Source organism: Hyla sarda, chromosome 1 (genome assembly GCF_029499605.1).
Source record: "Hyla sarda isolate aHylSar1 chromosome 1, aHylSar1.hap1, whole genome shotgun sequence".
Classification (NCBI taxonomy): Eukaryota; Metazoa; Chordata; class Amphibia; order Anura; family Hylidae; genus Hyla; species Hyla sarda.
The window spans coordinates 83,839,639-83,856,484 of NC_079189.1; the positions used below are offsets into that span (position 1 = coordinate 83,839,639).

The 16,846-nt window shown below is 44.0% G+C and overlaps 1 protein-coding gene across 2 annotated transcripts in view; it reads left to right on the forward strand.

The window, feature by feature from the left end:
- The window catches only part of LIAS (lipoic acid synthetase), a 37,569-nt gene extending 24,645 nt beyond the window's left edge, over positions 1–12,924 (forward strand). For both annotated transcript variants that reach the window (XM_056556922.1, XM_056556913.1), the window contains exons 8-11: positions 3,994–4,139; positions 4,228–4,298; positions 4,438–4,549; positions 11,917–12,924. In XM_056556922.1, the coding sequence (XP_056412897.1) occupies positions 3,994–4,139; positions 4,228–4,298; positions 4,438–4,549; positions 11,917–11,969 (382 nt within the window). In that variant the 3' untranslated portion in view covers positions 11,970–12,924. The remainder of the gene's footprint in view (positions 1–3,993; positions 4,140–4,227; positions 4,299–4,437; positions 4,550–11,916) is intronic.
- The last annotated feature ends 3,922 nt before the right edge of the window (positions 12,925–16,846 follow it).

Below are 16,846 nucleotides of genomic sequence, written 5' to 3' on the forward strand. Positions count from 1 at the left end.
GTGTGTCCATATCTTGTGAACCACTTCTTTTTTGTTTCCTTAATGGCCACATATTCCTTTCGAATGATTTCTCTTCCTAAGTAGACTTTGCCATAACCTCCTTTACCAAGTATACGGTGTAAAGTGAAGCAGTGTAGTGATAGGGGGACTGTTTTAGATGATGTACCAGGCTGTAGGATGGTATGTTCCCCCTCATCATCTTTTTCCTGCTCTTTACATGTACTGGGATTTCCTCTCTGACCACATATGATCCTCTCCATTTTAGATCAGCAAGCCACCTCCAAGGTGCCTGTAGCATGACTGAGACCCTTGGACATTTCTTGGCTTCCTGTGCTGATGCCTTGTGACCTGTTACGGAGGAGATGTATGGGGTTTCCTTCGTGGAGTACATATGATCCTCTCCATTTTAGGTCAGCAAGCCACTTCCATGGCGTCTGCAGATGGGCTAAGACACTTGGCCTTTTCTTGTCTTTCTCCAGTCCCTGGTTATTATAAGACGTCCTACCTTTGCTGTCCATCACATTAATGTTGCTGGGTCCTGGGAGTTCACTCAAACTTCTCTTCTCTTTGTCAGAAGTTTTTCTCATCCAGGTCCCGAGGTTTCGCAGGTGACCTAAGAACCTGTTCTTCTTTGGTTTCTCAGTCTCCTGCCCATTATCTCTTTGCTCGATGGCAGTTTTGTCCTCCTCCTTCTCTCCTTCTTTTTCTAAATGATTTATCTTCTTTGTTGCCTTCATTGTATGAAGAATGCGAAGAAAAAATCTCTCTTGAATTGCAGAAATCGCAAGTGAGCACTCACATGTAACTCTCCTGAGGAAGTAGTAGCAAGTGAATGAAGGAAAGTCATCCAGGGATCTGTCTGAATTTATTTATTTATTTATGTATATAAATTTTAACCAGATAATCTTGTTTCTCACAGTCTTTAAAGGGGTTATCCAGGAAAAAACTTTTTTTTTAATATCAACTTGCTCCAGAAAGTTAAACAGATTTGTAAATTACTTCTATTAAAAAATCTTAATCCTTTCAGTACTTATGAGCTTATAATGTTAAGGTTTTTCTTTTCTAAGTGCTCTCTGATGATACGTGTCTCGGGAACCGCCCAGTTTAGAAGCAAATCCCCATAGCAAACCTCTTCTAAACTGGGCGGTTCCCGAGACACGTGTCATCAGAGAGTACTGAGACAGAAAAGAACAACCTTAACTTCAGAAGCTCATAAGTACTGAAAGGATTAAGATTTTTTAATAGAAGTAATTTACAAATCTGTTTAACTTTCTGGAGCCAGTTGATATATAAAAAAAAGTTTTTTTCCTGGATAACCCCTTTAAGTGTATCTTTGCAACCTTATAAGTGGAGTCTGTAGTAAAGAGTCAGAAAGACCTGGCACAGCTGACTGATGGCTCTCAATTCTGTGGCGGAATAATAAGACCTATCCGTTCCCGACCGGTGAAGTGCAGTGCTATACGTGTGTGGAAGATAAGTACATTCGTATGTAGCAAGAAAAAGGAGTAACACGTAGCAACTCACCACTTCAGTAGAAACTTGTTTAATAGTGCAGGTTGTCGTACAGCTGACACATAACAACGGGAACGGTGTGCAGGGAGGGCTAGACGTGGCGGGGGGAGCTCGAGACGATGGATCCTATTTCGCGTCCAGTGACGCTTCTTCCGCTCCCAGGGACCGGAAGAAACGTCACCGGACGCGAAATAGGATCCATCGTCTCGAGCTCCCCCCGCCACGTCTAGCCCTCCCTGCACACCGTTCCCGTTGTTATGTGTCCGCTGTACGCCAACCTGCACTATTAAACAAGTTTCTACTGAAGTGGTGAGTTGCTACGTGTTACTCCTTTTTCTTTTGTACTTATTAGTGGAGTGCTGCAGTGACCGTGTTGACCTTCTGGAAGTTTCTTTTATCTGTACTCATCTGTTTCCTTCATGCTCTCAATATGGCTCTCAGCGTGCTATAGCAATACAGATAACCATCCTTTTTCAGCTTTTCCGAGGCAGCTAGAACTATACTGCCATGGTTGGTTATCATTGTCGTCTTGGTCATCATCATCACTGTTGATGTGGGGGCTTTTGAAAACATTTTTATTGATAGCCACTAGGGATCGATAGATATCGGTTTTTTAGGGCCGATACCGATAATCGGTGCAGGTTAGGGCCGATAGCCGATAACTTATACCGATATTCCGGTATAAGTTATCGGCTATTTAACCCCCTGCGACACTGCTGCAGATCATTGATTTAAAGCGGGCGCTTTAAATCAATGATCTGCAGTGGCATAGGCCGCCGCCGCCACCACCACCCGCTTCTCTCCCCTTACCTGCCAGGGTGGTCCGGGCCATCCATCCATCGTTTCTGTAGCGTCCGGTGGCGTTCCGGGTGGAGGGTGGTCCGGTCCGGGCTGTCCTTCTTCTCCGGCGGGCCTCTTCTCGACTCCGGGCAGGCTCCGGCCTAGTACGCTGCATTGACGTCGCTGCGCAGTGACGCCCGTGCACAGCGACGCACCTGACGTCACGGCGTAGCGGCGTCTATGCAGCGTACTAGGCCGGAGCCTGCCCGGAGTGGAGAAGACCGTGGGAGAAGGACAGCCCGAACCGGACCACCCTCCACCCGGAACGCCCCCGGACGCTACAGGAACGATGGATGGATGGCCCGGACCACCCCCATTACGGGTAAGTTTAATTTTTTTATTGACTGGGAGGGTGGGGGAGGGGCCCGACCGGTATAGCGGTATGGGAAAAAATCCATACCGGTATACGGCCTAGCATCACGGTGGGGGGTGCGGTGGGTCGGTGGTGCGGTGCGGCGGGTCGAGGGGGTGGCGGTCGCGGGGCGGTGCGGGGGGCGGTGCATTATCGGCTTATCGGCAAGATAATTGCCGATACCGATAATGCCCAAAATCGTGATTATCGGCCGATAATATCGGCCATACCGATAATCGGTCGATCCCTAATAGCCACCATAGGTGGACATCCAATGTAGTGTTATTTAAACCATACATAGATGACACCATATTTATTTGGAACAGAGAGGAGGTGGATATTTTTGACACTTTATTTTTCATCATACTTTAATGTTAACCCTTGGGGTAATCCGTTTCAAGAGTCATTATAGTAAGGAGAGTGTTGAATTCTTGGACTTCATTCTCTACAGCACCGTCTCCCGCGTGTGACCCAGCGCCATGTGGAGACGGGTGCTGTGGATATGGGAAGCTCTGTCATATAGCATCTATAGACTATTGACTATGGTGCCCAATGCTGCATGATAGTCATCTGTCTACAAAACATTAGCCTTAAGAAATACTACCAAATGATACAGGACACAGTTGGCAATTTATATTCTCATGTGTCTGGTGACATGTTCTCTATTAAATATTATATAAACTGTCCATCCATCTATATTATGATATTCTATATCTGATAGAGTGCAGGTATAAACAACAATATGTGGGGCGGTATACCCAGCCCCTACATCGTCACTTAATCATAGATGGAATATAACATTATAATCAAGAAATACACAGGTCTCTGAATTTAAAGGGGTACTCTGCCCCTAGACATCATATCCCTAATCCAAAGTATAGGGGTAAAATGTCATATGTCCTCACTGTATATAACTGTGCAATAGGAGGTGAAGCTTCCCGTTCCGTCTTCAGCAGGAGACTCCGTGTAATATGATTCTATGGCACTGAGTTTTGCCTTGGAGACAGAGTGGGAAGTTTCCCCTCCTAATGCACAGTTGTATATGAAGGGAAGAACGGCAACTCATTTGGGCACCAAATTTTTAATTAAGGTAATTTAAGAAAATGAGTAGTGCTGGACAATTTTTCATAAAATTGACAATATAATTGGAGGTATGCTTTTTTAGAGCTGCAGTAACACTGTTCCAACGCAACACACACTGAGCCTTAACTTATGATTTATATAGTTGCTGCTGGGCATCATGATATTTAAAGGCATGCAATGACATTCTGATTTCAATATACTTCTAGGCAAGTCCGTGACCCTCGTGCAAATTTTGAGCAATCTGTTAGTGTCCTGAGGCACGCCAAATATGTTCGCCCTGACATTGTAACAAAAACATCCATTATGCTGGGGCTAGGAGAGACAGAAGAACAAGTCTATGACACCATGACAGGTGAGTAAAATGAAGTAAATGTTGGGATATATCTCCACTATGTACTGGGATAACCATGGAGCTGATCATGTGTATCTTATACCTGTAGCTTTACGTGAAGCAGAAGTCGACTGTTTGACCCTTGGACAGTACATGCAGCCAACAAAACGTCATCTCAAGGTAACCAAACACCCACATCATGCAGTGAGATTTTCTTTGTACATATACCAGTCATTTTAACTGCTAAGAGGAAAAACTATTCCACTAAACATGCTTTAATGTTTATTTTACATGTAACTTTTTATTTGGTCTTCTGCAGGTTGAAGAATATGTCACGCCTGAAAAGTTTAAACACTGGGAAAATATAGGCAATGAGCTAGGATTCCTGTACACTGCCAGTGGTCCTCTGGTCCGATCATCCTACAAAGCCGGTATGCCTTTTTTTTTACGTTTTACGACTCGATTGTTTTGTGAACATCCCAGCTGATACTTTATATTTGCTTTGTGCTTGTTCATTTATTGTTTGAGCAAATGGTCAAGGTTAACCTCTTAAGGACCAAGGACGTACCGGTACATCCGGAGTCCTTTCCCTTTCTATAACGCGGGGCCACGATGCGGGTCGGGCCCAGCCTCTAACAACGCGCGCTATTAACCCTTTAGACATGGCGTTCACAGTTGAACGCCGTGTCTAAAGTGAAAGTAAATCACTGCCGGTTAGCTCAGGGGGCTGTTCGGGATGTCCGCTGCGAAATCGCTGCATCGTGAATCGCTCTGGGATACAAGGAGGGTCTCGAACCATGCCTCCTGGTGTCCGATCGCCGGATGACTGCTCAGTGCCTGAGATCCAGGCATGAGCAGTCAAGCGGCAGAATCATTGATCACTGGTTTCTAGGGATGTCCCGATACTGGTATCGGTATCGGAGCCGATACTAGCCATTTGCATGGTATCGGGGACCCGTTTAATGTCCCCAATACCATGTCTGATACCTGGTGCCGCTCCGCTGCCCCGTTCTCCCGTCTGCATCATAGTGTTCCATGGAGGAGCATGTGACACACACTTCACTCCACTTCCTCCCCTGCGCCCAGCGTAAAGCTACGGAGGAAGCAGAGTGACGTATATGTCACATGCTCCTCCATAGGACGCCATCGGGAGGACGGGAGAACAGCGAAATAGGACACCATCAGGAGGACGGGACAGTGGAGCTGCAGCACCCAACAGAGGACAGCCACAGGTGAGCTGTCTGCAAGGAGGGGGCTGCTACTAATGTCTACAGTGGGGCCTGCTGTTGCTGTCTAAAGGGGGGCCCTGCTGTCTACAGGGGGAGGAAGGGGGGCTGCTGTCTAAACGGGGGGCCCTGCTGCTGCTGTCCAAACGGGGGGCCCTGCTGTCTACAGGGGGAGGGAGGGGGGCTGCCGCTGTTGTCTAGAGGGGGGGCCCTGCTGCCACTGCTGTCTAAAGGGGGGGCCTGCTGCTGTTTAAATGGGGGCCCACTGTCTAAAGGGGGGCTGCTACTAATGTCTACAAGGGGGGCGGCTGCTAATGTCTTCAAGGGGATACTACCTATTATTAAAGACAATCTTACAGCAGAGTCACCTGCACTAACTTGAATTTATAGGCAGATAGTGCAGGTGACCCGGTTTCTACTGCTGCTCACCATGTGGTCATAGGTCTCACCGCCAATGCAAATTCCCTGTTCTGTCCAATGGAGAAGAGAGAAATCTTGGCTCATACTACAGCAGTTGCCTCCATTGTGCACAACAAGGACCCACATATCATACGGTAAGCAGCGCCAGAAACCGGATCACCCTGCTGTCAGATTCCCTTTAAAATAAAAGTACTCGCAATTGGAATCGGCGAGTACTAGAATTAAAGTATCGGTACTCGTACTCGGTCGTAAAAAAAATGGTATCGGGACATCCCTACTGGTTTCAGTGATCAATGTAAAAGATCAGTATGTGCAGTGTCATAACTATAACACTGCAAAAAAAAAAGTGAATAAAGATCATTTAACCCCTCCCATAATAAAAGTTTGAATCATCCCCCTTTTCCCATTTAAAAAAAACTGTGTAAATAAAAATAAACATATGTGGTATCGCAGTGTGCGGAAATGTCCGAATTATAAAAATATATAGTTAATTAAACCGCACAGTCAATGGCGTACGCGCAAAAAAAATTCCAAAGTCCAAAATAGTGTATTTTTGGTCACTTTTTACATCGTGAAAAAATGAATAAAGCTATCAACAAGTCCAATCAATTCAAAAATGGTACCGCAAAAAATTTCAGATCACGACGCAAAAATTTAGCCCGCATACCGCCCCATATGCGGAAAAATTAAAAAGTTATAGGGGTCAGAAGAGGACAATTTTAAACTTATAAATTTTCCTGCATGTAGATATGATTTTTTTCAGAATTAAGACAAAATCAAACCTATAAAAGTAGGGTATCATTTTAATTGCATAGACCTACAGAATAAAGAGTGTGTCATTTTTACCGAAAAATTTACAGCGTAGAAACAGAAGCCCCCAAAATTTACAAAATAGTGGGGGTTTTTTTCAATTTTGTCTCACAATGATTTTTTTTCCCGTTTCGCTGTAGATTTTGGGGTAAAATGACTGATGACAAAGTAGAATTGGTGGCGCAAGAAATAAGCCATCATATGGATTTTTAGGTGCAAAATTTAAGGGGTTATTATTTTATAAGGGTGAGGAAAAAACAAAAGTACAAAAATGGAAAAACCCCGGGTCCTTAAGGGTTTAAAGCAGCTGTCAGTCTCTTTTTGTGATCTCCAAACTGTGGACCTCCAGATGTTGCAAAACTACAAATCCCAACATGCCCAGACAGCAAACAGCTGTTTGGGCATGCTGGAATATGTAGTTTTGCAACAGCTGGAGGGCTACAGTTTGAGACAACTATACAGTGGTCTCTAAACTGTATCCCTCCAGATCTTACAAAACTACAACTCCCAGCATGCCCACACAGCTGTTTGCTGTCTGGGCATGTTGGGATTTGTAGTTTTGCAACATCTGGAGGTCCACAGTTTTGAGATCACTGTTAAGTGGTCTCTAACTGTAGCCCTCCAGATGTTGCAAAACTGCAAATACCAGCATGCCCAAACAGCTGTTTGCTGTCTGGGCATGTTGGGATTTGTAGTTTTGCAACAGCTGGAGGTACGCAAAAACTATTTTTTAAAGGTGAGGAAAAAATGAAAGTACAAAAACGGAAAAACCCGTTTTTGTACTTTCATTTTTTCCTCACCTTTAAAAAATAATAGTTTTTGCGTACCTCCAACTGTTGTACTAATAAATGTAGTTGCGTACCTCCAGCTGTTGCTTAACTACATTTCCCAGCATGCCCTTCGGTGATCAATAGATGCTGGTAGTTGTAGTTTTGCAACAGCTGGACGCACACTGGTTGGAAAATACTAACTGATGGTTTTCCAACCAGTGTGCCTCCAGCTGTTGCAAAACTACAGCTCCCAGCATGCACGGTCTGTCATTACATGCTGGGAGTTGTAGTTTTTAAACAGCTGGCGGTTTGCCCCCCCCCCCCCCCCATGTGAACGTGCAGGGTACATTCACACGGGCAGGTTTACAGTAAGTTTCCTGCTTCAAGTATCAGCTGCGGCAAATTTTTCGCCACTGCCCAAATTTCTAGCGGGAAGCTCACTGTAAACCTCCGCCAGTGCGAACGTACCCTAAAAACACTACACTAACACATAATAAAGGGTAAAACACTACACATACACCCCTTACACTGCCCCCCCCCCCCCCCAATAAAAATAAAAAACTTATTGTACAGCAGTGTTTACAAAACGGAGACTCCAGCTGTTGCAAAACAACAATTCCCAGCATTTCCAGACAGCCACTGACTGTCCAGGCATGCTGGGAGTTTAGCAACAGCTGGAGGTACCCTGTTAGGGGTATAGTGAGCCTTAACACCCCAGAGGTGTTTAATGAAAATTCTTCAAAATTGGATGGAAAAATGAGAAAAAAAAAAATAAATTCACTAAAATGCTGGTGTTACCCGAAATTTTTCATTTTCACAAGGGAAAATAGGAAAAAAAGCCCCCCAAAATTTGTAACCCCATTTCTTCTGAGTAAGAGCATACCCCATATGTGGATGTAAAATGCTCTGCTGGCGCACTACAATGCTCAGGAGAGAGGGAGCGCCATTGGGATTTTGAAGAGAAAATTTGTCCGGAATTGAAGGCCACGTGTGTTTACAATGCCCCCATAGTGCCAGAACAATGGACCCCCCCCACATGTGACCCCATTTTGGAAACTACACCCCTCATGTAATGTAATAAGGGGTACAGTGAGCATTTACGCCCCACAGGTGTCTGGCAGATTTTTGGAACAGTGATCCGTGAAAATGAAAAATGTAATTTTTCATTTGCGCAGCCCACTGTTCCAAAGATCTGTCAAACGCCAGTGGGGTGTAAATACTCACTGCTCGCCTTATTAAATTCTATGAGGGGTGTAGTTTCCAAAATGGGGTCACATGAGGGGGTGCTACTGTTCTGGAACCACGGGGGGCTTTGTAAACGCACATGGCCCCCGACTTCTATTCCAACCAAATTCTGTCTCCAAAAGCTCAATGGCACTCCTCCTCTTCTGAGCATTGTAGTGCGCCAGCAGAGCACTTGACATCCACACATGGGGTATTTCCATATTCAGAAGAAATAAGGTTACAAATTTTGGGGGTCATTTTCTCCTATTACCCCTTGTAAAAATTTAAAATTTGGGGAAAAAAACAGCATTTTAGTGAAAAAAATTTTTTTTTCATTTATAAATCCGACTTTAATGAAAAGTCATCAAACACCTGGGAGGTGTTAAGGCTCACTGTACCCATTGTTGCATTCCTTGAGGGGTGTAGTTTCCAAAATAGTATGCCATGTGTTTTTTTTTTTTTTTTTTTTATGCTGTCCTGGCACCATAGGGGCTTCCTAAATGTGACATGCCCTCCAAAAACCATTTCAGCAAAATTTGCTTTTCAAAAGCCAAATGTGACTCCTTCTCTTCTGAGCATTGTAGTGTGCCAGCAGAGCAGTTGACATCCACACATGGGGTATTTTCATGCTCAGAAGAGATGGGGTTAAATTTTGGGGGGCATTTTGTCTTATTTTTACAACTTGTGGGGTGTTAAGGCTCACTGTACCCCTTGTTACATGCCTTGAGGGGTGTAGTTTCCAAAATAGTATGCCATGTGGGGAAGGGGGGGGGTATGCTGTTCTGGCACCATAGGGGCTTCCTAAATGTGACATGCCCCCCAAAAACCATTTCAGAAAAATTCACTCTCAAATCCCACTGTCGCTCCTTCCCTTCTGAGCTCTCTACTGCGCCCGCTGAACACTTGACATACACATGAGGTATTTTTGTACTCTAGAGAAATTGGGTTACACATTTTAGGAAGATTTCTCTCCTTTTACCCCTTATAAAAATTCAATAACTGGGTCTACAAGAACATGCCAGTGTAAAAAATTAAGATTTTGAATTTTCTCCTTCAAATTGCTGCTATTCCTGGGAAACACCTAAAGGGTTAAAACACTTACTGAATGTAATTTTGAATACTTTGGGGGTGCAGTTTTTATAATGGGGTCATTTGTGGGGTATTTCTAATATGAAAGCCCTTCAAATCCACTTCAAATCTAAACTGGTCCCTGAAAATTTTCGATTTTGAAAAGTTTGTGAAAAATTGGAAAATTGCTGCTGAACTTTGAAGCCCTCTGATGTCTTACAAAAGTAAAAACATGTCAATTTTATGATGGAAACATAAAGTAGACATCTTGTGCATGTGAATCAATATATAATTTATTTGGAATATTCATTTTCCTTATTAGCAGAGAGCTTTAAAGTTAAAAAATTTTCAATTTTTTCATCAAATTTGGGAATTTTTCACCAAGAAATGATACAAGTATCGACAAAATTTTACCACTAACATAAAGTAGAATATGTCACGAAAAAACACTCTCGGAATCAGAATGAAAGGTAAAAGTATCCCAGAGTTATTAATGCTTAAAGTGACAGTGGTCAGATGTGCAAAAAATGGCCGGGTCCTACAGTGAAAATTGGCAGGATCCTTAAGGGGTTAATGGGTTAACCTAAAGTTTCTTAGTAAGGATTTGAAATTCTTAAACTGCATGTGTGATTGTTATATTTACTAGTCCTGATGTTCATTATTTCACCAAATCCTGAATATTAGTTTTGAGCTTATGAAGTTTTTCCAAAACAATATTAGAACAGTTTATATGAGGTTCCATAAATGTGGATTTAACTTATTTGCTCAATATTTAGAGATTTAAAAGGGGTATTTTCATTGTCAACATACATGCAACCCTGGGACCCACATCTACCGTATATACTCGAATATAAGCCGAGTTTTTCAGCACGATTTTTCGTGCTGAAAATACCCCCCTCGGCTTATACTCGAGTGAACTCTCCACCCGCAGTGGTCTTCAACCTACGGACCTCCAGAGGTTTCAAAACTACAACTCCCAGCAAGCCCGGGCAGCCATCGGCTGTCCGGGCTTGCTGGGAGTTGTAGTTTTGAAACCTCCGGAGGTCCGCAGGTTGAAGACCACTGCGGCCTTCGACATCATCCAGCCCCCTCTCACCCCCTTTAGTTCTGTACAGTACTCACCTCCGCTCGGCGCTGGTCCGGTGCTGCAGGACTGTCCGTGAGGAGGTCGTCCGGTGGGATAGTGGTTCCGGGCTGCTATCTTCACCGGGGAGGCCTCTTCTAAGCGCTTCGGGCCCGGCCCCAGAATAGTCACGTTGCCTTGACAACGACGCAGAGGTACGTTCATTACCAATGTACTTCTGCGTCATCGTCAAGGCAACGCCTCTATTCTGGGCCCGAAGCGCGGAGAAGAGGCGCCCCCAGTAAAGATAGCAGCCCGGAACCACTATCCCACCGGACGACCTCCTCACCGGACAGTCCTGCAGCACCGGACCAGCGCCGAGCGGAGGCGAGTACTGTACAGAACTAAAGGGGGGTGAGAGGGGGCTGGATGATGTCGAAGGCCGCAGTGGTCTTCAACCTGCGGACCTCCGGAGGTTTCAAAACTACAACTCCCAGCAAGCCCGGACAGCCGATGGCTGCCCGTGCTTGCTGGGAGTTGTAGTTTTGAAACCTCTGGAGGTCCGCAGGTTTAAGACCACTGAGGGCGGATGATAAGAGGATGATGAAGGGGGGGGTGTGGCATGATGACAAGGGGATGATGAAGGGGGGGGTGTGGGATGATTACAAGGGGATGATGAAGGGGGGTGGGGATGATAAGGGGATGACAGGTGATGATGAGGGTCTGGATGATGACAGGGGGGGATGATGTATTTCCCACCCTAGGCTTATACTCGAGTCAATAACTTTTCCTGGGATTTTGGGTTGAAATTAGGGGCCTCGGCTTATACTCGGGTCGACTTATACTCGAGTATATACGGTATCTTAAAAACGAGAACCCTGCAGTTGCTTCCAACCTACTTGCGGACAGAGGTGGGTGAGAAGCTGAAAGTAAACAGGCCATTTAACACAGTTTATGTAACTCCCATAGAGGGTAATGAGAGATGCAAAAATAGTGTAGCAAGACCAGCTCCAGAAGCAGGACCGGTTTCATACATATCTCAGTTGTCTTCTTTTTAGATGAGTTAACTTTTTGGGGAGAGCTAATAGGAATACTTTTTCCCTTGGCTCATTGCCTGAAATTAAGTCCAAATACACATGTCTTCGTACCTCCTGGAGCCACGTTTCTTATAGATTAGAGAATATTGCTTTAACATTATTTTGTTTTTACTTAATTAGGTGAATTCTTCTTGAAGAACTTGATAGAGAAAAGGAAAACAAAGGCCTTATAAGAAAGAGTGTAGTAATGTTGTGTGTGTACAAACAGTATCTATTCAATGAAAGAAGGATGTGGTATACCACGTTGTGCCAATGGTATAAAAGCGGGTGAGCAGCAATGTGGCATCAGCGTTTGCTAAGACTTCAGACTGTAAAGAAACATTTCATTCTACTTTAGCAGATGGCATAAAATCTTTAAAAGAGTGAAACCACAGCACACAAAAATTCAGTTTGCACAAGGAGTGGAGGAGTTGCTCCTATCAACCAATTGGATCATACCTTCTATTTTTCAAGTATCCCAAAAAAAAAAAGTTTTTTATTTTCCAGCATACTGAATGTTTTAAATGTGTTTTACCACTGAAAATAAAAGGAAAGGTAATAAATTGTGATGGTTGGGGGTCTGACTGCTAGGGCTCCTACTGATCACAAAAACAAGTTCTAGAGTGTCCCGTGAGTACAGTGGCCCCCTCCCCCCGACCTACCATGACCCCAACATACGATCATTTCAACATACAATGGCCTCTCAGAGACCATTGCATGTTGAAGGCAGCATCAACATATGATGCTTTTGTATGTTGGGGCCATCGCATAAACAGCTATCCGGCAGCGAAGACTGCTTCAGCTGCCACCGGATAGCCTGTTACGGTGCCCCGTGTGGTCCGCTGACGATCACTTACCTGTCCTCGGGGCTCCGGCACGTCCTCTTCGGGATCCCCTGCATCACCGTTGCTCTCCATAGTAGTCATCACGTCACTGCGCACCCAGTCCCATCATCCTATAGGAGTGGCGTGCGTAGCGACATGATGGCGGCGACTGAGAGCGAGGATGCCGGGGAAGCAGAGGCCTTGCCGGAGCGTCGGGGACAGCGATGGAAGGCGACATCCCGGGCAGCAGTGACTATCTGGAGTGGTGGGGACAGGTGAGTACAACTTCCTCTACCAGTGGTCTACAACCTGCGGACCTCAAGATGTTGCAAAACCACAACTCCCAGCATGCCCGGACAGCCGTTGGCTGTCCGGGCGTGCTGGATGTTGTAGTTTTGCAACATCTGGAGGTCCGCAGGTTGTAGACCACTGTCCTATACTTTACATTGCACGGATCCCTTAACATACAATGGTTTCAACAAACGATGGTCCGTTTGGAACGGATTACCATCGTATGTTTAGGGACCACTGTATTGCAGCATTGAGCTTGTATGAACGCCCCTTTGTTCACTGCCATGAGACCTAAAGTTAGTTCTAGAGAGGAGTGAACTTACAGTAAATTTGATTCGTCACGAACTTCTCAGCTCGGCGGTTGCTGCCTTTTCCTGCATAAATTAGTTCAGCTTTCCGGTGGGCTGGAAAAGGTTGCTACAGTCCTAGGAAAGAGTCTCCTAGGACTGTATCCACCTTTTCCAGCCCATGGGAGCACCTGAAAGCTGAACTAGTTTATGCAGGAAAAGTCATCAACTGCCGAGCCGAGAAGTTCGTGACTAATCGAATTTACTGTAAGTTCGCTCATCTCTAGTTAGTTCCTTAGTAGTAAATAAAGTTGTGGTCCCACAAACATGCTGATGTTTTATTCACGAGGATCACTGGGAATCTTTATTCTTTTTATATGGGCCCCCAGCGATTACACATTTATCGCGTATTTTGTAGACTGACAAATGCTTTTAGGGGTAGAAGTCTTGTTAACATCATTTTGTCACTTATTTAAGAAAAGGATTGCATTTACCTGTCATAACTTAACTATTGACTCCACAATAAACTTAAATGATACTTGAAAGAGGAAATTTTACTCCATTTCTAGGAAACCATTCCTACATGTCAAACACCATACTGTATTGAGGATGATAGGATAACACAGCTTTTACTTCTAGCAAAGTTTTATTTTTACTTGCTTTGCATTATGGCTGGAGTTTGAATGCCAATAAACATGTTTTGTTTTGCAAAAGACTGCTCCATATTATGTCAACAAAATACACAAAATCCTGTTTAAAATAATAAAAAGGATAATATTTTGTAAAACAAAAAGCTTTTGATTGACAGTGCCCATTTAATCCTAGAAAACTAGGCACCAATATAAAGAAACTGCATTTACCATAAGAACAGTACTATTTCTGGCCATTATATAACCTGTATATGAATCTTAGGCAGTTTTTCCCTCTGCATCTAATTTCTGAACCACAAGTGAAGACCAGCTGCTATTGTTCCTTCTATATACACACAGAAGAGGGGATCCTGTTCTCGTATAGTCTGTCACAACCTGAGAAGCAGCATAGAAGACAATAGAATACTCCATGCTGTCAATGCAGGAGTGGGGTGAAAGTCTATGGAGAGGGGGTGGGGGTTGGGGTGTCAGTAGAGACACCCAGATACTTCATTAAAAGGAGAAGCGTTTCTCTTATAAGATACATTAAGTAATTCACTTGTACTACTGACTCATGCAAAGTTTGCTGAAATGACTGACCTTTTACCATGGAAAGATAAAAGGTCTAGCACTTAAAAAAATAAATAGAAGTCTCATGCCTGAAAAAGAGAAACATCCCATATCTGCAGGATAGGGATATAAGTTATATCACAGGGGCTTCCCACAATCTCCTGTATGGAGCCCCTGGCTCTCCCCCAGAGCGGCACGTCACGACCCCTCCATATCTCTATGGGAGAGCCATTCGGCAATCTTCAGCTTTCCCATAGACCCATATGGAGGAGGCATGGCGGCCCCTGCTTCGGCCGGGTGTTGTGACACGCTGCTCTGGGGGAGAGTCGAGCCTCCGTAGGAGACTGCCGGGGTGCCAGCTGTCAGACCCCCTGCAGTCTAAAACTTATCCCCTATCCTGCAGATATGGGATAAGTTTTTCTGTGTTGTATGGATCCCACTCTAATACACAGGGGTACTGGAGCTTTACTGAAGGTCCATTAGTACTTCTGATTTAATATTTTATTATAGAGATATAGATTGATCTAATCTCTCTCTCCAGAGATTCCATCACTTCCAGGAAACAGAATCTGGCTTACCTCGAGTCATTTTGTTTACCACCAAGTCTGAACTGGGACATAGGACAATGACACAATTATTGTTGCAAATTTTTTATTTTAGAAGTTACATTATAAAAAGAAATTCAACTTGACCAAGATCCCATTAAAGACAGAATCACTGTTTTAGTGACTACTAGGGATCGACAGATATCGATTTTTTTAGGGCCGATACAGATAATCTGTGGAGGTTAAGGCCGATAGCCGATAATTTATACCGATATTCCGGTATAAATTATCGGCTATTTCTCTCCCCCCACCCCTCTGAAGCCGCTGCAGATCATTGATTTAAAGCGGCGCTTTAAATCAATGAACTGTAGCGGCTTTTTCCGGTGCCAGAGACCGCCGCCGCCACTTGCTTCTCTCCCCCTGCCTGTATAAAGCCCCCCCCCCGACTTATAATACACCATGTCCTGTGCCCCTCATATATAATGCCCCATGACCTGTGCACCTCACATATAATGCCCCCTGAGGGTGCAGAACAGGGGGCATTATATGTGAGGGGCACAGGACATGAGGCATTATATATGAGGAGCACATGTCAGGGGGGCTTTTCACTGTAAAGAGCAAGACCATAAATAGGCTAAATACTTTTGGGCAGGGATTTATCAAAAAGTATGAACCACTGATTCTGCATGTACCAAAACATAAGCAGCTACAGAAAATGACTTTAAAAAGTTACTCAAAGGGGTTGTGCCATCTTGTAAAGTTATACCATATCCATAGGATAGGCCATAACTAGCTAAACATGGAGGGGTCTGACTGCTCTGACTCTTCTACTGACTGGAGGGGCCGCAGTGTGTGTGTGTGAGCCCTGTGGCCTATTCACTTTCTACCCATCACAGCTCCATACATTTGGTAGTGGCTAAAATTGGTATTGCAGCTAGTCCCATTACCTTTCAATGTATAGTATAGATCCGTTTCCCAACCAGCTGTTGTAAAACTACAACTCCCAACATGCCCGGACAGCCAAAGGATGTCTGGGCATGCTGGGAGTTGTAGTTTTGCAACAGCTGGAAGCAGCATGGTTGGGAAACACTGCTATAGATTAAAAAATGAAAAAGCACCTGGTGTTGAGTGTATAGCAAGGTCAATATCCACATAAGTGCTCAGAGGATACACATGCTCACTCTCCCCACAATAATATCTCTGCATACTAATCTTAATAAGAAGGTACTACACTGTTAGCTGCCAGACGCAGAAGGAGACTGATCCTGTCCAAAGCTCACCCCCTAGCAGCACATGGAAGAAATTCTGTATTAAACTAGAAACAATACAAATTAACTTAATTTCTTGATTTTTTTTTTTGTATGATAATTCATGGTATAACCCCTTTAAAAAAAAAAAAAAAATATGTCTTGCCTATCCAAAGCCCTATTTCGGGATAATGGTTTGATCCATCCCATAAGATTAAGAAGGTATGTTGGCATTTCTACTGTGGAAATAGTCAGCTTAACAGTTTTCCTCACTAATGTGTATTCAATTTTGTTCATCTCGGTCTTAAGTAGGGAGACTACATGAAATATATGGATTACATTTTTTTACTGTGCAATAGTCTGGTCAGGTTTTAAGTATCTGGACACAAGTCACCTACATATTAGTTCAGCAATGCATTAAATACTGACAAGATCATCATGGTCAGACTGCAAACCTGGTCACTTAAAATATATTTTTTGGATTCCTGTTTCCCAAACACCAGCACTAGATGCCCGAGCAGAAGAAGCACGATACATGTGATCTCCGATTATAATATATAAAACATTCTAAAAAATAGATCTGATTCAAAGTGTCCCTTATAAATAACTGTATATTAAAAAAAAACAAAAAAAAAATATGCATAAAATCCACCCCTGCTAACCCAATGTGAGATAAGG